At 41.7% G+C, this 21,962-nt stretch overlaps 1 protein-coding gene across 2 annotated transcripts; it reads left to right on the forward strand.

Moving 5' to 3' along the window:
* The first annotated feature begins 345 nt into the window (after positions 1-345).
* Positions 346-21,433, forward strand: SLC30A10 (solute carrier family 30 member 10). Of its 2 annotated transcripts, none has more exons than XM_064414157.1 (4): positions 346-736; positions 14,091-14,174; positions 17,600-17,836; positions 18,558-21,433. In XM_064414157.1, exons 1-4 carry the CDS (start codon positions 442-444, stop codon positions 19,031-19,033), a joined length of 1,092 nt encoding a protein of 363 aa, XP_064270227.1. In that variant the 5' UTR covers positions 346-441; the 3' UTR covers positions 19,034-21,433. The 2 variants fall into 2 exon arrangements, with proteins under 2 accessions (XP_064270227.1, XP_064270226.1); XM_064414156.1 differs by lacking the exon at positions 346-736 and adding an exon at positions 13,108-13,669.
* Positions 21,434-21,962: the final 529 nt, after the last annotated feature.

Consider the following 21,962-nt stretch of genomic DNA (forward strand, 5'->3'; position numbering starts at 1 on the left):
CAGTGTAGTAGCAAGTGCTGGTACTCCCAGTAGTCTTCCTAGGTTTATTTTTGGTTTTGTAGGAAAAAATGCCTCCTGAGGGTGGGACACTTGCAGGACTGGAGCCCTCCCTGTGTCTTCACATGACAAATCTCGCCGAACTGCCCTTTAAACTGATTTATTGTTTTACTGCTTCTTATAAAAGTAGCTCCCAGGCATGAGCAGCGCTGACAGCTGAAGGGCAGGATTGTGGGCAGGGAGCTGCTCCCCGCTCAGCACTGTCTCCGCAGATCCTGGGAGCAAGGGACAGGGATGGGCCGCTACTCAGGCCGCAGCAGCCGCCTCATCCTCATGTGTGTGGTGAGCCTCGCCATTTTTGCCATTGAGATCTCGGTCGCCTACGTGGGCAATTCTCTCTCCTTGGCCTCAGACGCCTTTGCTGTTCTCTCCCACTTGATCTCCATGATCATCGGGCTGGTCGGTGTCCGGTTCAGCCGTGTCAAGTGGCACAAGGCCAGCACGTTTGGCTTCAGCCGGGCAGACGTGCTGGGGGCTTTCGGCAACTCAGTCTTTGCCACGGCGCTCATGTTCAGCATTTTCGTGGAGGCTATCAAGAGGTTTATCAACCCTCAGAAGACTGAGAAAGCGCTGCTCGTCCTCATTATTGGGGCTTCAGGTCTGTTCTTCAACCTTTTGAACTACATTATCTTCATGGAGTGCTGCTATTGTCATGCAGTCCCTGGGGACACCGGAACAGGTAAATAACCTCAGGTGGCTGCTCTGCCCCTGGCACTTCTGCTTGGTTATATGGACTATTTACTGCTTCTCTGAGATGGGCAAGGAAAATGTAGTTTTCTTCACTCTTGTTAGCAAGGGTGATGGATTTTTATGCCTGAACCTGTGCATGTTTCCAGCTGTTGCCACAGGTGTGTATCAGTAAGTTATGGGCAAGCAGTTTAAGTGTTGTCTTTCCAAAGCGTACAATGATCTGCAAGGGAAATTTCTTCGCTAATCCACTGGCTGGCCATACATAGGATAAAGTGTGCTACCACCCTAAGGAAATACTTGTTATAAAATACCTAATCCTGAAATACCAGTCATCCCAATCTCCACCTCTCAATATTTTAGTAGTTCTGCTGTAACTTTTATCAGAGACATGGTTATCTTTGGAGCAGTGTTCACTGTTTGCAGGACACAAAAGAATAGGTAAGTGCAAAAGGAGAGTCTCACCCTTTCTTGTTTTGGGAATATGTTGTGAAAATATTTGGATGCTGACTGAAATGTCCTGTGACTACAGTGCTGAGGATTCTTTACTGATGTTTGTTAATGTGTCTCTTGGGAGAGCATGCAGAGGAGAAATGGGCATACTTGACCACAGAAATATTTTGCAGGACTTTCTCTTCAGTGCACAGAGTTTTTGTCTTTCAGTTTATTTTTCTTAGCATAGGATTTTAAAATTTTTACATTTGGGAGGAGAGACGGGGACTGATACTTTTACCCCCGGAGAAACTCTCACTTCATTTGATGTAAGACACATGTGAGCGCTTTTTCTCTCTGAATGTTTTTATATACACATACAAAAGTATTTCTTAAAACTAGAAATGTTTCAGTTGACATAGGAGCCAAATATTTGCAAAGTATTAACTGGATGTGCTGTGGGGGGAAGCTGAAAACCTGGCTGAAAAAGCAGCTGTTACATTCTGCTCTAGGTGAGGTAAGGTAAGTTCTGTGTTTGACTTTCAGGCTGGACAGGGCTTTGGAACTAGAAATTAAAAATTTGTCAGCTTGTGATAGTGCTTAATGTGTTTTCTGATGGTCTTTCAAATTGGAAACTCTTTCTGTTTATTATTAAAGGCATCTCCAGATCATATTAAAGCTTTAACTTTGTTGCAGCTTAACATTAAAAACAGATGCATAACTGATTTTGGTGCCTGCTTGTTTATATGCCCACCTGTTTAAAACTGAAGCTTCTCTTACTCTAAATTTCTGGTGATGTTTAATTTTCTGGGGGATTTGATTGGCTTTTATGCTGGGAACTGTCAGCAATTCATGACAAAGTCTCTATTTATGATGACTTATTGGAAGGCATCTTCTGAAATGTGCTTCTGAGTGAAGTTAGGGAGGAGGAATACATCTGCACTTACAAAAGAATTAACTGAAATTGATGGCAATTGTGTAGCTAATGATCTCACTGAATTTTGAGGATCCTGCTCCTAATAACTTTCTGGAACAACACATCCATCCCTCTCCCTCCAACAGACTCATGTCCAAAGACCTGGCAACTTGACTTTGTTTTCAACTGAATTTGAATTGCATGAGCCAGGGATGAATTTTGTACTGTCCTATATATATAGTGTGTAGATTTGCTGCTGGATTTGCCTCTCTGTTTCTGGTACAGTGAAACTTCTCTGCTTCCAGTAGTGCCTATAGGCAAGATAATGCTGTTTTATACAGTAGAGGAAATGTTCTTTTCCTCTGGACTTAATTTTGCAATTCCCAGTTAGGTAAAATTCCACATTTATTTCCTCTAATCCTCTTTATATTCAACCTGAGTGGGTTTTTATTACCTTTCTTTCAAAAGATAAACAGTTATCTGTAGTCTGAAAAGTATGCTTGCATGTTTCACATATATTTTGAGGATATATTAAGAAACATGAAAGAAGAGGAATTCTATCCCTCTGCCTCTTGTCAGCCTGCATACAAAGAAAATATGCTCTTTCCTGGAGCCGTAAGGCAAAGTGAATTTTCTAGTATGTCAGCACCACTAGAAGAAATTCAAGCAGTGTGTCTGAATGCTGCTGGTGCTGTCCACCTTTCCATAGGCAACACCTTTGGAGACACCTGGGCAGGCTCCCGACATCAGTGATGGTTTGCTGGAAGGTAAACATTTGTAGAGTAGCTCTCCACCTCTTAAGCTTTCTGGGAAAAGAGAACAACTGCATTCACATCTCTCTTCTCTAGGCAGGGAATGGATTTAAACCACCCTCTCCTCCCTTGTTTGCACCACTTTGAAAAAAACAAAGCAAAAATAGAAGAGAGCAGGCCCATCTTCTAGTGCTGAACTGTGTGTGAGGAGAGCAATGGGGGCATTTGAATCCACTGAGGCAAATTCTTCCATGTGTGTTAGTGCCACAATTAATCACCACAGGCAGCAGTTCATCTCATTGCTTTGCTGCAAGGCCCACCATCAGGGGTGGAACAATTAGCTGGTGGGTTTCCTGGATGCTGCTGACAGCAGGGGCAGAGTGAGATGTGTCTATAACGAGCCCAGTGGACTCTGAGGGAGGTGTTTACAGGTGCCAACTCAGCTCTCCACTTTTTCCCTTGTTCAACAGCTGTACTCCTCATTTAACTCATTGTAACTTCCAGTCCCCAAGTTCCCATCTTAGTATGAATATTCTTGTTGAGCGAGTATAAATGTGTTTTTTCCAAGTTACCATCCCTGCTTACCCAGACAGGGCCAATTTCCTCCATCATCCATTTTCTAGGTTTGTTTTGCTTCTCACTGCTGACTCTCCAATCCCTCACCCTCTATTTTTCTGGGTTTTGCGACCCTTTTGCTCTGTGTCCTATTCCCTAAGTCTTCATCTGCTGCCATTCCCCTGTGGCTTTTTCTCTCTCTCAGTTGTTCAAATTACAGCTGTCCAGCTGTAAACACCTCTCTTCCCACCAGGCTGAAATCAGGTCTCTCTGTCCTGTAGGTCCATCCTTGTGGATCCTTGCACTTGACTCAGACAAATGCACTTCTTCACACCAAGTCAGGACTAAGAGGAGAGGTCAGCAAGAGAACAGGGCGGACATGCCCCTATTCTTTCGTTTGGTGCTGACCCAAAGCAGCCACTACAGGTATAAAAGTATTTCTATACTCTCTGAAGGAAGTGGTGTGTAGGAGTTTGAGCCAGCTGGGCCATCAGCAAAAGGGCATCATGGAGTAGTTAGTACTTTGGCTTAAAATCCAGGAAATACTTGTTAAAACACAGAAATATTAAAGCTTCCCTAAGAAACTTTTCCCAGAAATTGAAATTCACAGAAGGCTTTTCTTACTGTTGCTGCTGGAAATGACAGAGCACCTTCAGCTAGGGCTTTCTGACACTTTTGAGGTCTTGTGTCTTACACAGAAAATTTTGGCACAAAGATGAAGAACATGACTGAATAGCAAACATAAGAAAATAAAAACCAACATGCCCTCATAATAAATACGAGACAATTTTAATACTGGCCATACACCTTACAATCAGTTGTAAAAATACAGAAGCCTGTTTTACTGCACATAGACACCCAATTACTCTTGTCCATGTAGGTCAGTTCAATTGTCTCTTCGGCTCATTTATACACAGTTTTAAACAATTAGAGGAACCACAGTTTGAAAAGCACCACATTAGTCTGATCATAGTATTTCTCTCTTGTTTGTCTTGAGAAAATAAATAAAGGTTTAACCTGGAGAAAACATTTGTTCTGCTGTTTTGTGATCTGTACAGGGTGGTGGGGAGGGAAGTAGGAAATAAAGATGTCACCCAGCCCAACCCACTTGACAGTGAGCCACCCATTAAATGTCTCAGACTGGGAGAAACAGCTCTCATCCTCTCACAAGACACCTCACGGTCTCTGCACAGCTCATTAAATAAAACATGTTCTATGTTAGCAGCCAAGTGCCTTTTGCTTTTAATGACCCTGTTTGTGTAATTTAGCAGGTATGTGAGCTTTTGGTGTGGCATCACTGCTGGGTCTTGATTCTCCTCTTTCAATGTGCACCAGCAGCCTGCCCCTCAGATAAGAGTTGGAAAGTAAGTTAGCACTCACATAAATGGAAAGCATACCTTCTTTCTCCTTATGGACTTATGCAGAGTGAGTTTCTTGATTCTGAGGCTTGCTGTGAGGTAAATATTTTTTCCAGGCTTTGTATGTAGGAGACATGTGGGGGCAGATGTGTGAATGAAGAGAGGCACTAACCTGGCTGGGTGATTTGGGACGACTTTGTTGCTGTAATATTCTGGACTAAATATTCACATCTGTTGGTACAAACATGCTGATCCCAGGGGAAGTGAATAAATGGCTGCTTAATCTGTATCTTAATGTCACAGACCTTCCTAGTGGAGACCTGGTGAGCTAAAATGTGCAGGTATCAAAAACAAATTGTATTTGTAGCTGTGCTCTCTGATTCAACAATTGCAAAATGTATCCTGCAGGTGGCAAAAATGACCTGGGAAATAAAGAACAAAGGATTTCAGTTTCTTAGGTTATCAGTCTGGAGAATTTAATGACTTAATTTAACCCCATTTAAAAGAGCAAAATAAATTCCCTGGTTGAAATATCTTTCTTTCTCAAATGCACTGCTGAAAGCATATCAGACTTTGCCAGGTGATGATGACTCAGAGACATTTTTAAGGAATTAGAAGGAAGGAACCCTGGGTGTAACACCTGTAATGACAAACCTCTGGCTTACTCTGCTTTTCACACCTGAAAAGCCTAAAATCCTTTCCTCAAGATCAGCCTTATTCTGTGCTTCCTCTCTTTTGAGTGTATGATCAACAGGTTGATTTTATTTTTCCCTGAAAGCACCAACCCTTCAGTAAACCCTGCTGCATTCATACAGATGATTGTAGAATGCACAGCATCAGAGTTTTCCAGAAGACAGCTCTGTCACACAGTGCATACTCATCCTAAGGGTTTATGTTACCTCTGTAGTGCACTGTGACATCCAACTCCTAAACATTATGCATAAATGCATAAATGAAGGAATGTATGCTTTATGCATTTATTTCCACAAATCCCAGAGGTGTTAATGTGCTGGCATGCAGGTAAACAGAGCCTACTGTAACAAAATATTTAGATTTGATAGCTTTGCTGGATGTAGTCCTCTCAAATGGAATAAAAAGGCCAAGGGACAGTCTCAAGGAATTTTTAAGTGTTTATCAAATGCTTAAGACTGAACACAGATTTATCTGAAGATCTTCTTTAGTTTAATAGTATGGCAAATGGTCCTCATCAAAATTTTCCAAAGCTTTTCTGAGAAGCCATTGAAAAGGTAACCTGATTTTTGTTAATTTATGTTCAGTGGAGCTCTAATACAAAGTCTTTAAAAAGAAAAAGGAGTACCATGAAATTTTTTAAATGTTAAAAAAAATTAATTTATATTTTATTATTCTCTAAATTTTCTTTACAATTTTGAGTGCTCTTCAAAGAGAATTCAGAAGATAATCTGGGGATTAGTTGTCAATGAGAAAATTGTGCATCTAAGTGAGTAAAAGCAAATGTTTTAGGACTACGTTGTGTCCAAAATGGAAAGTGCAGAATGGAAAAGTGAAGTCTTTGGGTAAAGTAAGCAAAGCATCCCTGGATGGTTTATGCAACAAGATAAAGGTGAGATTAAACTCTCTGAACCTAGATTCCAACAGTGCTAGTGCTGCTGAACTTTGGGTACCTGCCTTTGCTCTCAACCTTGAACCAGTTTCTTAGGAAGGGCATGGTTACATCTGAGTTACATCACAGTATCTGGGGTGAGCTGTAAGGAAATAAAAGGACTCTAAGATGACTGAGTTCAAAGTCATAAACAGTTTCAACACAATGGGGTTTTTTAAGGCTGACATGTTTTATATGTTAACTGCAATTGCTTTATTTGGAAAGCAGATAGTTTGACATAGGCATAAGTCTGGTATCAGTTTCAGTCTAGAAATGCTGCTGATATTAAAAAAAAGAAGCTTTTGCAGTAGGACTCAATGGAATTTACAGTGATGAAATCAGTGAGTGGCTTTCTCATTGTCACGTTCTTTACAATGGGCTGTGCTACCTGGAAAAGGTCATATGTAGATATAAATATACACAAAAGTACATTTATATGAGAAACATAACAGAACTACACTTTTTAAAAAAAGAGAAGCATTTGAAATATTTCAGGAAGCTTTATCCAGGTGATAGAGAAGACACTGACTGAAGTATGCAAAAAGGTTTTTATGTTGGGTATTAAGTGCTGAGAATGGTGATTTAATGGTGAACTAAAAAACTGAACAGCCATCTTAAAATAGAGAAAAATATAACAAAAAGAAGACATCATCCTAGGAATTAAATAATCCCACAGGTTCATAATTTCAGATTGACCCACCAGTATATTCAAGTGAAATTTAGGAGAACATGAAAAATACATTCCCAGACCAAACTCCAGCACAGACTCTCTCCCCAGGACAGTTTCAGGACTGTCATGAAGAGTAACACCTGTGATTAAAAATCCAGCAACATTCACCTCTGTACTCTGCCAAGGACACTGATAAAGCTTTCCCCCAGACTGAAGTCTTGCTAGTGTAGGCTTCTGCTCACTGAGTTGAAGCAGACCTAAAGACTTTCCAGACGTCAACCTTTCAGTCTATGCCAGGAAACCCCATCTTCCTCTCTCAGGTGTGAGAGGGAGACACAAATAAAATGAGGAACAAACCACCTTCCACAAGTAGGTCTGTTGGCTGGGGTTTATTTTGATCTTCATTTTGTGGTTGAATTTATTTGTGGCAGAAGCCAAACACATGGTTTCTAATTAGATTTGCTACAATTTGGTCCATAATTCCTAATTTAGAGAAACAAGCTTCACAATCAAGGCTGCAACCAGGTCTTCTTGGAATGAACCTTAAACACCCTCTCACAGCCACCCATTGCATTTCAGGCTAGGAATGCTGCCTTAAAATGCCATGTGCTCAGAATCAGCCTCAGCTTTTTAGTACAAATGCAATATTTTCCTCCCCACAGCCTTAGAGCTTAGTAACTCCTTCATTACATACAGCAAGGTGTTGGCTTTGCTCATTCTCTAGTTTCTTTCAGGTCATTCCTGAAATGTGTGTTGTAAATAATTTTTATGATGGGCTAAAAAATAAAGTCTGACAGGACTTTGATAAGCAGAATGAAGAGAGATTACCTCTTAATGGTAATGCTAATGGTTCCTTATTTTCATGATTCTCTTTATTATCCAAATTCTACAGAAGCATGAGACTATGAGTGACCTTATTTTCATTCAGCAGTAGAAGAAAATTACCATCATTGCTGCTGTTATTATTGTAATATTTCATAATTATAGAGATATCCTACTCTCAAAGGCTGGTGATGCCTTCTCTGGAAGGAATTAGGTAGATTTTTACCTGCCACCTTGAAAATGAATAAGTTAAGGAGGATGTGGCACCTTGCAAAACCAAGTGTGGCATAGGGAAGACCAGTAGCTGTTGAATGTTTGTCCCATCTTCTGAAACAAGAAAATATTAAGTGAAACTAGCAGGATTCAGATTCTAAACAAGGAGAAAAAGGAAATAGGCTGAGAGTTGAGGTGTTCAGCCTGGAAAAGGGACGGCTCTGGGGAGATCTTAAGGCACCTTCCATTATCTAAAGGAGCCCACAAGAGAGCAGGAGAGGGACTTTTTACAAGAACAGGTAGTGACAGGACAAGGGTGAATGGCTTTAAACTTGCAGAGGGTGGGTTTAGATTAGATACTAGGAAGAAATTTACTCTGTGGGTGGTGAGGCACTGGAGTACATTGCCCAGAGAACCTGTGGAAGCCCCATCCTTGAAAGACTTCCTGGCCAGGTTGGATGGGGCTTTGAGCAACCTGCCCATGTCTCTTCCTGTGGCAGGGAGGTTCCAAACTAAACTATCTTATGGTTCTTGTTTCCAGTTAATGTTGATGTCTGCATTTCTTAGCAAGACCCTGGACTAGCACATGAAAGAAAAATCCACTGAGGGATACTAGATACAGATATCTAGCTCAGAAACTCACTTGGGATGAAAATACTTGAAGAATAAGAGAGTATGAAGGGAATGTATACTATATACTTACCCTGCTTTACTGTTACCTAAGCATCCCCTTATGGCCACAGGTGGGGACAGACTCATGGCTGCTAATGGCTAAGTGTTGAAAATTGATATGTTGAGTACTTTGAAAGCTTCGTACACAGAGATCTTGAAGCTTACAGGAGGGCATTGCATCTTTGGGGTTCAGAAGGGAAGTTTTCTTGTTTGTAATAATTTTAGAAATTCTGAAGAATTTTTCTAATTTTTGTTCCTGATTAGGGTGAGGAAACTGCAGCTTTTCTAGCAGCATTGTAGCTGAAACTAAAGTTGGCAAATCATTCAGAAAACTAAAGTGCTGGACAACCTTTTCTGCATCTCCTAAGAACTTGTTCCAACTCGGCATAATCAGAAATGGAGACCCTGGCATATTTAGGCTGCTTTTTTGTTTAATAATATGTAGATTGTTCAGGCCATCCCAGGACTGGATGGATAAGTGAAATCATAACATTCTACTATTGAATGTCTACAGTCAGTGTAAAACACACATGGATGCCAAGCACACTGCAGAGCAGTGCACTGCATACACATGGCTCCTTTCTGAAACGATTTGAGACCAATGTTCTGATACTGCAGGTGGATTTGTGCAGGCAGAATAGAAGTGCCAGAAAGGGGGAAGAGTCTGAGTGACAACACTGGTAGTGGGGTCAGTGACTCCTATGTTCAGGATCATGGCTTTCTTTTGGACTGTGTGGAAGGAGATCAAAGCAGAAAAGAGCTATAGGGATAACACATACTTTATTCTGAAGCTTCACATGAATTAATTATTCTTCTTATTGAAAGCAACAACTTGTTGAATGAGAATGATTGAGGTAACTTTGCTCACCTGGCAGTTTTAGGAGCCATTTGTCTTTAAGTGATGGTGGCACCCCGATAAAGAGAGGACAGGGAGATTTGGATGCATAGTGAGACGAGTAAAATCTTGGATGTCTAAGAGGCTTCTAAGCAGCCATAGTGTAAAGGCCCTTGCATGGATGAAGAGCTGCTCAGAAATTGTCCTGGTTTAGGTTGGGTTAGTTAATTTTCTTCACAGAAACTGGTACGGTACTGCATTTTGGATTCAGCATGAGAAAAATATTGATAGCACTCTGATGTTTTAGTTGTTGATGAGTACTGGTTACTCCAAGTCAAAAAGTTTTTGGTTTTCCATGCTCTGCAAGTGAGGAGCTGCACAAGAAGCTGAGAGAGAGCACAGTCAGGATAGGCAGGACTGGACTAGCCAAAGGGATATTCCATACCACAGAGTAATTTTCAGAACATAAGCTGAGAGGACTTGGCCAGGAGTCACTGATTGCTGCTGGGGGATGAGCTGGGCATCCGTTAAAGGGTGGTGAGAAACTGTTTGTGCATCATGTGTTTCCTTGATTTATTTTTTGTTTGTTTCTGTGGGTTAGTTTGTTTTTACTTTGCTTTGATAATTAAACTGCTCTTATTTCAACCCACAAGGTTTTTTTACCTTTTTTTCTGGTTCTCCTTTCCATCCCACCTTGGGCGAGGGAGAATGAGTGAGTTGCTCCGTGGCACTGAGTTGCCAGCTGGACTTAAATTGTGATTGAAGATGAGAAACAGAGTGATTGACCAGTTCCACAAAAATGTGTGCTAAATGTTCAGAACAGAAAAGTGAATCAAATGTGAGACCATACAGGGAAAGGAGTAACGGAGACAGTCAGGACTTTTGCCGTTCCTCTGTATCAGCGTATCTGTGTATCTCCTGTTCCTCTGTATCTGCTCTGCATTTTGAAGACTGTGCAGGTTTAGTTCCCTTGTCTCCCAAAGGTGTAGATGAGAACTGGAAACAGTCCAGACACGGATCTGTGGTCTGACCCAGCAGACACTGTGCTGTGTCTGTGTCAATGTCTGGCTGTTTTGTGGCAAGCAGATTGAGATGTGTGAGCTTGACAGAAGAAATGATCCTGTGTCAGAGCTGAGGCTCTGAACACATACGGTTTCTGACACCTTTAGAGAGTTAGCTGTAATGGTGCTCCATGCCAGAGGACTTAGTCACAGCTTTATTTGCTGAAAACAATATTTTTAACACTATTTCTTCAAAATAATTGTGATATTTTTTATGTTTTGAAGTGAGTTCAGGGCTGTGAAACTTCCTTTTTTTTTTTCTAAAGATGATTGATACATATTTTTCACAGGAGGATTAATGATGTTTCAGCCACTGTATTATGTCTTCCTAAATTAAAACTCACTGGAAATTCTTTTCAATTCTATAAAGGTGCAATTAGCTGGGCTTCAGAGAGCTGTCTATTTTTTTTAATTTTTTTTTTTTGTAAGTGAAGTGCCAGAGGCAGAGTTTTCTATCATCAATTATAGTAAAGAAGATATAGTCTGTCATTTTAAAATTTAAATCTGACTATTTCACTTCCTATGACTCCTATTCTTCTTCTTATTCTTCTGCCTATTTGCTTTTGATTTGGCCCAACCATTAAGCATTTCTTATCCTATGTCAGTAGTTGCAGTTGAGAGCTGAAATGTGTGATGTAAGTTATTCTATCCTCTCCCACAACTCTGATTATTTTTATGGTAAGCTTCATTTCAATACATTTATTTTCATGCATTTGTTAATTTGCATATTGCAGGATATCAGGTGTGTGAATCTCTGCTTAACTGGGAGTTGTGTGTTAATTCCTTGCAGGGGAGACCACCTCCTGAAAGGCTGCTCAAGTCCACTCCGGAGGTTAATACACATCTTGGGTTCTGTGCACAGAATTAGGTGAAATGGAGAGGCCTCATGTAAAAGATGCATACTCAAGGAAGGGATCAACTCAATCAACAGCCATAACAATGCAACTTCTTCAGAGTTAGAACAAAAAGGAAATTCCTGAGGTCCTCAAGGAATTTCTGTTTGTAGAGAGCACTGTCTTAGGAAGGCGGGACAAGATAGTGTTCCCTGGCCTTGCTGGTTTAAAAGGTGACAGCAATGGGTGCCTTGTAAAGTGTGGTGAAATGTGTGATGTGGCACCTCAGTGTGAATTTTAGCTGCTGAAGTGGTACCTCAGCACTGGTTTGCCTCTGGCATAGCTAAAATGCTCCCAGCTCTCATAGGACGTTTTAAGAACCTAATTTTCTCTAGCTCTTACATATTTTATTTATTATTTTTGGGCCCAGTTCTGATACTGAGAACCCCATAGTAGAGGATGACTTGATTTCACAGCAGCTGCTTTAGCTGTCCAATTTGAAATTATGTATTAGTAGTCCAGTTGTCTTTTTCCATTTGCAAGTGGGGCTGTCATTTTTGCAAGAACCGTCATAAAAACAACAGCAACAAAACATCTGCAAATAAAAGAGGTTTACTAGCTTTTCATGGTTCTTGTAGACTATTCTGTAGGTTAAAAAGTGCATGCAATTATTTTTCTTATAGGATAATGATAGAGTTGTGAACACTAAGGCACTATTTTTATAGAACAATAAAATGTTAAGGGTTGGAAAGGACCTTAAAGATCATGTTCTAACTCCCTGCCATGGCAGGGACACCCCTCACTAGACCTGGCTGCCCAGAGCTCCATTCAACCTGGCCTTGAACTGACAGGGACTGGGTATCTACACCTCCTTGGGCAACCTCTGCCGGTATCTGTCCACCCTAAATGTGCCTCTTCCAGCTTGTAACCATTACTCCTTGTTTGGTAACTATCATTCCTGATGAAGAGTTCCTCTCCGGCTCCCCTGTAGCCCCCCTTCAGATACTGGAAGGTTGCTACAAAGTCTCGCCACAGTCTTCTCCACAATGAACAGACCCAACTTTCTCAGCCTGTCTTCACAGGTGAGGTGCCCCAGTCCTTATCAAATTTGTGGCCTCCTCTGGACTTGGCCCAACAGCTCCGTGTTCTTCCTATGTTGGGGTCACCAAATCTGGACGCAGCACTGCAGATGGAGTCTCACCAGAACAGAGTAGAAGAGAATCGCTTTCAAAGTTCTGGCCACGCTGCTTCGGATGCAGCCCAGGATTCCCGTGGCTTTGACACACCTTTTTAAGGCTGGTGGCTGGAAATGAGCTGGCTCAGTAGATGGCACTCTGTCCTTTGGTTTGGCACTTTCATCGCCAATAACGCACCAAAGGTCCGTAGTTATTGGATCCTTCGCTGAACCTCACCGTCTTGGCGTGGCAGGAGCGCAGGCAGCACATCCTTGGGTAGCTCTGCCTGCCCCGGGGCCCTTTTCCCGCCGCCGCCGGCACCGCGCCTCCCCGCGGCCCATCTAACTTGTCTTTACTCCAGGTCGGCTTGATTTGGTGTCGCCGCCGCCGCTGCTCAGGGCGGGGCGGTGCCCTCGGGCGGGGCGGTGCGGGCCGGGCCGGCCGCACTTATTGCGGGCGAGCGGCGGCGCTGGCGCGGAGCGTTACCGGCCGGCAGTGCGCGGCCGCCATGGGGCGGTACTCGGGCAAGACGTGCCGCCTCATCTTCATGCTGGTGCTCACCGTCGGCTTCTTCGTGGCCGAGCTGGTGTCCGGATACCTGGGCAACTCCATCGCGCTGGTGTCCGACTCCTTCAACATGCTCTCGGACCTCATCTCCCTCTGCGTGGGGCTCTCCACCGGGCGCATCGCCCGCCGCAGCCGCCGTGGTCCCCGCGCCACCTACGGCTACAGCCGCGCCGAGGCGGTGGGAGCGCTCAGCAACGCCGTCTTCCTCACCGCCCTCTGCTTCACCATCCTCGTGGACTCCGTCCTCCGCCTCGCCCGGCCTGAGCCTATAGACGACGCCCAGCTGGTGCTCATCGTCGGCACCCTCGGCCTCGCCGTCAATATCGTGGGGCTCCTCGTCTTCCAGGACTGGGGCGCCTGCTGCGGTGGGCGACGCCCGTCCCCCTCTCCGCCCGCGGCCGCCGTGCCCGGTAGCATTCCGAACGGCGAGGAGAATGAAGCAGGTGCCTTTCGGCTGCACTTCGCCTTCCCCTCGTGTCCCGCATCTCTCCCCACCCCTCCCTCCAGCATCCCTCTCATCCTTCCCCATCCCCTCTTCTCCATCTCGTTTTCCCTCGGGACCTGCCAAGCTGTTGGCCCAATCCTCTGGTCCCTTTCAGAGCCCCAAGGCCACTCGTGGGCCCGGGGGGGTTTCACTAAACTCACTCAGGCACCCGGGGCCTCTTTCACCTTGTACTTTACACTGGGCTGCTGGGCGTGCCCCCGGGGTGGTGGAAGGTGTTGCCCAGGGAGCTGCATGGGAAATTTTTGAATTGCTTTTGTTTTTCTTCTTGTCATCTTTAAAGTAAGTTGGTTTTGAGAAGGTTGATGTTTTTTCTGTTTGTAGAACTTATACACAACACAGCGTTTCTTCTTTGACTGCAGGTGAGTCACCAAATGACCAAAAGAGCCCTGAAGAGGGGTCTGAGAAGAAAAAAGAGAAAAAGTCTGAAGCCTTGAACATCAGAGGTATGGCATAGGAGTATACTGCTCATGTTAAATTAACTTCAAATGCTCTATGGTTTCCATTTCAGATTTGCATACACATCCACAAATATCAGTAAGAAAGAGAGAAGTCCAAGACTCATCCATGTAATTGGATCCAGTTATTCTCTAGCAGAAAGATTTTTATTATATGGAATAACATAAGTAGTAACAAAATAACATCATGCTGATTTGGCTTTGAGTGTGCTCACGTTTTGTTTTTTATTCTTAGAAGAGTGCAGCTGGACATTTGGAAAGGACACAAACCCTGCTGCACTAAGCTCAAGTCATTAGAGTCTTTACAGGAAGGTAACACAGGGAGCTATGAGGTGAATCTTTGAGTAGTAGTTGAGCAGTTTTCAACCTTAAAATGCTCTTGGGCAGAAAACATAAATCCTTCTGAATCCTGTGGTTGATCATATTTTGTTGTCAGCATAAGGAAAAGGGTTCTGAAACTGATGCTTCAGCATGGTGTTTTTGCAGGTGTGAACCCATTCCTTTGAGAGTGTGACAGGATCAGCCCTTCCTACACTGTAATTTGGCAGGTCTCTGGGAATCTGTGGAGTGAAACATAAAGCTACTCCTAGGAATAAATTACTCACATCTCTCCCTGTCTGTGTAGGTGTTTTTCTGCATACACGTTTATGTACCTACTCTGAGCAGAGCCAAAAGCAAATGTTTTTGAGGATATGCAATATTTAGTTTGTCCCCAAGGAAAGGACTGTCGGAAACCTCAATCAGAACAGTAGTTTCAGGTTTCTTACAGTCACTGATCAGCAGTTGATATTCCCCCAAGGTTGTGTGAGTTTGCTTTGCATGAATTCAGCTTGAGAGGTCAATGTGGCTGTCAGGCATGTGGGTTTGCTGGTTTGTTTTGTTTTTTCCCCATGTGTGACTTTCAAAAGTGTTTGCAGAACTATACAATTACATCTGTAAGGGAAGATGCTTTGGAAAATCAAACCATGTGCTAGAGTCACAACACTTACTTGAATGTCTAGAAGTTAGTGTCACTGGATATTATGGCATTATAGTGGTAAGATTTTTGGAGAAGGATGAGCAAACTGTCACACTCAGGGATGGAGGAGAGAAAAGTAAGGAACCAATTGCTTTAGAGAAGACCTTGCTTGCCTGAACAACAGTGCTTAGGTATAAAGATGCTGGAAGCTTTCAAAAAATGTCTGAAAGATAAAGAATTTTGTGACAGTTATTTTAAGATATCTTTGATTTTAAAAAGAAATTTTTACGTGTTACTTTAGTATGTCACCTTTGCAAAATCTATTTTTATTCTCTTTATGACTACAGAAGTAAGGAATATTTCTAAAGATACATGTATCTGAAATTCTGATTCACTCCATACTTTTCCTTTTAAGTTAGTTACGAGCTGTACTTACTTCACAGTCACTTGGCAAAAAATTCTTTTTCTCAGGGAGCCTCCCTGAAAAACATGGCTGAACAAAATGGATTGGCAGAGGAATGATTTCCTTGATTTTGTAACTGGTAGGAACAGGAATTCATAGATTCTGCCTGGCAGGATTAATTATTGTAGTGTGAAATTATTCCTTTTACTGCTTGAGCATACATAGAGTATTTCAGTTAGACTTTGGAATGCAAGCTGTTGGAAACTGCTGCCTATGGTCTTACCATACTGACTTCATTTACTAAAAATTAATTTTTTTTTCCAGCTTATAATCATAGCTTTTTGGGATTTGATAGGGAAATGGACACATTTCTGTCTGAGCCCTAATTCTGTGATGCATTACCAGGGTATATATATTAATGACATTAAGAATGTAAAATAAACATTTCTCCAAATTCTGTATTCTTAATTACTAATTCATCAACATTCTGACATATTTTTTTCATTTTTTTCTTAAATTTTTTTAAATTTTTTTTTTCCTTAACTCTAAAGAAGGCTTTCTGAAATATTTTCCTGTTCTTTATAAGCTGTGCTCTCTTGTTAGTTGCCTGGGCAATGTAACTGCATCCTGCCTGTCCCTCTTGTTAGTGCAACAGCTGATAGCCTGTGCTGAATCAGGCCTATTTGTAAATGAAAAGGAAACACTGCAACACTGTTGGGAGGAGTAAAACCCCGTGGTAGTCTGCCAAATGGGGCAGAACATGCCTGACTCCAGCAGAAAGAGCTGGACTCACCAGGAGCTTGTACTTTCTTATCTGACCCAAGTGATTTGGAGGAATTCCAGAGGTTGTGGCCTTCATTTCTTGCACAGATCAAGGTGCGTGTACAGAGCTGGTAAGAAACACCAGCATGGGCAGAGTTCTAGGGCTAATCCAGTATCCAGCACCATCAAAACTCTTTGCTGTGTTGTTAGTGAGTTTTGGGGGAGCCTTTTACAGCTTCTTGCCTGAAAGTGTATGTGATAGGGTTGTTAGAAAGAGATCATTCATTTTCTTTTCTCACAGTCCCCAAATAAAAAATATTGAAAAATTCAATTCATATAGAGAGACATGTTCTGAATTCAGGCATGGGTTGGAATAAAATCTGAGTCTGAACAGTAAAATCTAACAAAACTGGAGTATGTTTGAGCACTGATGGGAAGAGGAGAGTTTTATGTAAAGTAGTAAGAAGAAATAGAAAAAAAAGGCACTTCTTGGATTTTTGTAACTGTAACAGAAAGACTGCTTTGATCATTGTAGTTTAAAGAGCAGCTAAACATGTTACTGTAAGAGCCTGTTTTGTGTCTTTACCTTTTGTACAAAACCATCTTTATGAGATGTAAAAAGAAGTACCCAGCATTCCTCTCAGAGTAGTCCAGGCACTAAACCATATGACTGACTCCAGAACCAGATTCTGATTTTTGGCAGGTCTGAAGGCTAGTAGTATTGATGAAACAAGGTTTCATATGACTGGTAATCTAGTTTGATCTAAAAATTGGAGTCTGAGGGTATTTGGAGCCAGTTTAGATTTCGCTTAGGCAATTTTTCTGATTTCAGCAGTGTCACAGAAACTGGTAGGGGAAGGTAACTGTGACTGGAGGTGGTCTGCAGCTCTCAACTCCCAGGGTAGAATGGATAGATTTAGTCATCAATTTTTAATTTAGATTTAATGTGCCAGGATCTGTTAATCATCTTCATGCATTTAAGCAAGCACATTTTGTGTTACCATGGTATTCCAGTTGGACAGCAGTCGCTAGCATACCCTGCATGCTTAATAATGCATCCCACTCAAACAGCAGTGCTTCAGAGTCAGTATTTTCTTGCTGTTTTTTCCAAAAGCTGTTACTGAAAACTTTGGTTATGATTATTTATGGCTGGAATAGTGCATTCTTCATGTCAAGTGGGACATATTTGAAAAACGCAGCATTACACCTCCCTCTAGAAAAAAACCCACCAAAACAAAGCAAAAAACCCCAAACCTGCCCTGCTAATGGAAATTGTGCTGTTTGTTTCAGGTGTTCTTTTGCATGTTATGGGAGATGCACTTGGATCTGTGGTTGTGGTAGTTACTGCTACTATCTTCTATGTACATCCTCTGGGGGATGCTCCGTGCAATTGGCAGTGCTACATTGATCCAAGCCTGACAATAGTTATGGTGTTCATCATCTTGTCTTCTGCATTCCCACTTATAAAGGAGACCTCAACTATTTTGTTGCAGATGGTCCCCAAAGGTGTTGATATGCAACTGCTGAGTAAGTCAAATTTGTTGTTGAAATGCTGTTAATTTTAATGGCGTATTTCAATGCATATGTTACTTGTGGAATGACATGTTTGGATTATTTATTCATAATAGCTCTAAATTCTCAAGAACTGTTAGAAATAGTCACATGCCTGTGTCCTAGCAACCTCACTCAAATCTCTCTGGATTAGTTAAAGCATGCATTTTGAGAATGTGGTAGTCCAACATTACATCAAACATACCAGGTCTTGAGCTGTTAATACTTTGTGTGGGTTATTTATGAAAGAAACAACTTTGAGTTACAATCTTTTCCAACCCTGCAGTGGCTGCTTCAGAAAAGCCATTAAGGTTAGTTAACTTTGTAGCTCTTAGGTGCTGTTCACACTGGTTAATTGTGGAGTAACACTGGGTATTTCTGGAATTCCCCCATTCTCAGGGCTTAAAAAACCCAGAAGATGTGGGGTCTTGATGGAGGAAGTGATGTAATATTTCCTCTGTGAACAGCTGGTAAATTGCCATTAGGGAGCCTGAGGGACTGATGAATCCAAAAGGAAAGGTGCTGTGTTCATCACCTGTAGGCTGAACTGAAGGCAGCTGGGAGTAGACACATTGTACCAAGTATATCTCCTCTAAAATGATAATTTTGACACTGCTGCTTTTGGATAGGGTGTCTAGTGAAGCAGCTGATTAGGCAGGGCATCAAGCCCCTAATGCCTTTCCCTTATGCCTTCCAGCTGACAGACTAGCTCGTGTACCAGGGGTGAATAGCCTCCATGAGGTGCATGTCTGGGAGCTTGCAAGCGGGAGGAACATCGCCACTCTTCATATAAAGTGCCAAAACCCTTCTGATTACCAAGGTGCTGCTTACCAAATACGGAAGGTTTTCCACGAGACAGGAGTCCATTCTGTGACCATCCAGCCTGAGTATGCTGACCACAAGACCTCACATCTACTGTGCAGCTCACCCTGCATCTCAAAAGCCTGTGACTCTCATCTGTGCTGCAGCCAGAGGGAGCCCCTCCGGGCTGAAACAAATGGCTACGTGGAGAAAAGTGAAAGCTCTCTTTCTGCACAGCACAAAGACAATGGTTCAAGGAAAAGTGACGTTGAAATCCCTATGGAGGACCCAGTGTCAGAGGAGAGCATGAAAAATGTGAAAAATTGTGATGTGTCTGATGACAAGTCACAGTCGGGTAGCACACGATTTTAGGCAATTTGCTCTGCTCTGTGTCGTGTTCTCATGGAGCAAACATATCCTGGCTGGGAAGGGGGGCATCAGTGGTTGTAGCAGAGTTTGTGTGGCAAAAAGATTTCTGTACTTTAGCTGTAAACCAAAACACACCTAAAACCCCCTTGTACCTGGAATAAGGACTAAGATTTCCACCAAGGCTGTTGCATTCATGTGATTTTTGTGATGCAGCCTTACCCAGTTCCTTACCAAACTAAGGCTGACTTCCTACTGTTAGAGTGGATGGGGTATGTCGCTCACTCTCTGCACTGAGGTTTGCAGTTTATGGCCAGTAGCACTGGGAAAGAACCTCTGGCCTTTCCTACTGGAGCAAGCTGTTTCTTGAAAGCCCTGTGGCCAGGTAATGATTGTACTGGGCTGAAGTACTGTGTATTTATAGAGGACTTCAGTAGAGATGCTTTACTGATCCTTTAACCCCATTTTTGCATGGACAGTTCATTTTTAACAGTAACAATTCTGGCCAGTGGAGTTTGTGAAAGAAATTAAGAGTGTCTAAGGGGAAGCACTCAGGAATTATGACTTGTGTTATTTTCTTGATTGACTCCTGTATTTAGGGACAGAGCAGAAGCTGGTCTTGCTTCTCTACGAGTAATACTGGAGTCCCAGCCTAATCACAGATGAGTGTGCTAAGGAATAGATTGCTTGTCATCAAAGCAAATAAGTACCTACTAACATTGGCTGTACTGATTCTAGCAAATGGAAATGCAGGCAGTCATCCAATTAACTTTTATCTTTTTCACTGCTGTGATTGTACAACTCACTCTTTTAAAATTCTTGTTAGCCTTCTCCTGACAGCACAAATTCCAAGAGCTATGGTCTTATTTCATCACTGTGCAGGATGATTGCACTATCTTGAACACTGAGTCCGTCATTATTCATGCTGAATAAATAAGCTAATGTGTTTATTATGAACAGCTGAAATTCTGCAGTTCTATTATTAAGGCGTAATTTAATATTGTATTAATTAAGGAAGCACCTTAAAATCTTGTATGCAGTATTATCACTTAGAGGGAGCTTAAAAAAAATTTTAAACCAGGAAGTTTTTCCTGGTTTAGTCTCAATTGTTTCTTGTTGACTGGTTTTAAAGGTCTTGATGCCTTGAACCCTACCCTCTGCCCTGGCCCTCCTCCCCCTGTGCAAACATGTACCTCAAAGTGTATTTAGTGAAGCAGTTCACTACCTTTTTGCTGCTTGCTCTTTCTGAAGGTATGCAAGGGTGCTCTAAGGAAAACAAGGTGATGAGCCCTGTCCCCAGTGCTAGATTCAGTCCAGTGTGTTCCACAGGTTTCTGGGAGGGGAAACCCACTACTCAATCCACACTGAGTCTAGTGCTTGATCTCCCTGGCTGTGCAGATCAGATCTAGAAGATTCCAAATATAATTTGCTGGCAAAAAGCAGCCTTTCAATGGTCTGTGTGGCCTGGACAGGCTATTTTATCTATTTATTCACAGGGACACCTTTGTAAAATAGTTGTCTTTGCCTCAGTGACATATTAACAGAAAGGCCAAATAGATTTCCAGCCTGGGCTGGGAAGATAGCAGGATCTTCTTTTAAGGATGGCTTAAAAGCAGCCAACTCCTTATTAATAAAGATGATTGCAATAATTCAATGAATATTGAAACACACAGCAGGATATCTTACTGCTTGGAATGTAGTATTTACTGAAGCAGTGATTTTAGTCTAAATAGAACATTTCTAGTATTGTAATTACCCCTTTAAAACAGATTTTTGAATGAATTAAGATATTTTATACCATATCATTGTAAGTTTGTGTCATATAAATTAACAACATATTTGTTAATATAATTAAGAGCTTGATTCTCCAGCCTCTTTGAGTCCATGGGCAGCAGCAGGATCTTGCTTGGCAGTTATTGCATGAGTTAATGTAAATCAGGAAACATCGTAAGAATTGCTCTGTCTTTTAAAAGGATGCTATGAAGTAAGACAGCCCTTTCTTCTGTTCTTTTTTTTCCCCTCCTCTTTATTTTCACCTATGATGATGCTTAGATGTAAATGACAAATGTATTTATCATGGTTTTGAAAACTGGAAATCTCCCAAAATAATGACAAAGAATTTTCTTCCCAGATATCCTCTGCACCCTTTCATAATTCTTTGTGTCTTAAATCAGGTTATTTGATTTATATATGTATTTATACACATACATGTTTTATTAAATGGTTGAAAGCTGGAATGGCAGTATTTACTCTGGGATTAAAGAAAACTAGTATGTGTGATGTTGGGGCATTTGGCAAAATGGACAATTTTTATTCTTCCAGTGTTAAAACTGTGGCTATGTATTTTTTAAAACTTTGGAAAGTGTTGTAACCTGAAAATACAATGAAATAACATTTTAAACTTTATTTTCTCTTGTCTGGTTGAATGTACTCTAATTGCTTCCTGTGAATAAATGGGAAAATACCAAGGGTTATAGAAATCTTCATATCTAGATAACAAAAATATTTTAAATTTGCTTCATTACTTCAGCAAGCAAAACCAACAGCTGTGTTATTTGTGAGATAAACCTTGCTCTTTTTTTGTGCTGGGACTTTCAGGGTATTCAGCTAAGGTTTCTGACCAGCATCTTTGCCTTCCTTTGAGTAACAAAATATTTTTCTCCTGTACTGTGTGTCCCCACTCTACTTCTGTGAGAGACTTCATTCCAATCCATATGTATTTTGTATTGGCCTGTTTCCCTTCAGTTCTTGGTGTATCTTTTCTAATTCTGTTGAAGCAGGCTTCCCTCATTTTTGAGATACAGTATATTTCCATGTTAGCCCTTATCTATGAGCACTTGTTCTAAATTCAATTTTGTGGTCTATTGCACTGTCATAAAAGCTCTATTCTGGCCTCTTTAGCTGAATCACTTTGTTTCCCTCCCTGACAAATGTA

Source organism: Passer domesticus, chromosome 3 (genome assembly GCF_036417665.1).
Source record: "Passer domesticus isolate bPasDom1 chromosome 3, bPasDom1.hap1, whole genome shotgun sequence".
Taxonomy (NCBI): Eukaryota; Metazoa; Chordata; class Aves; order Passeriformes; family Passeridae; genus Passer; species Passer domesticus.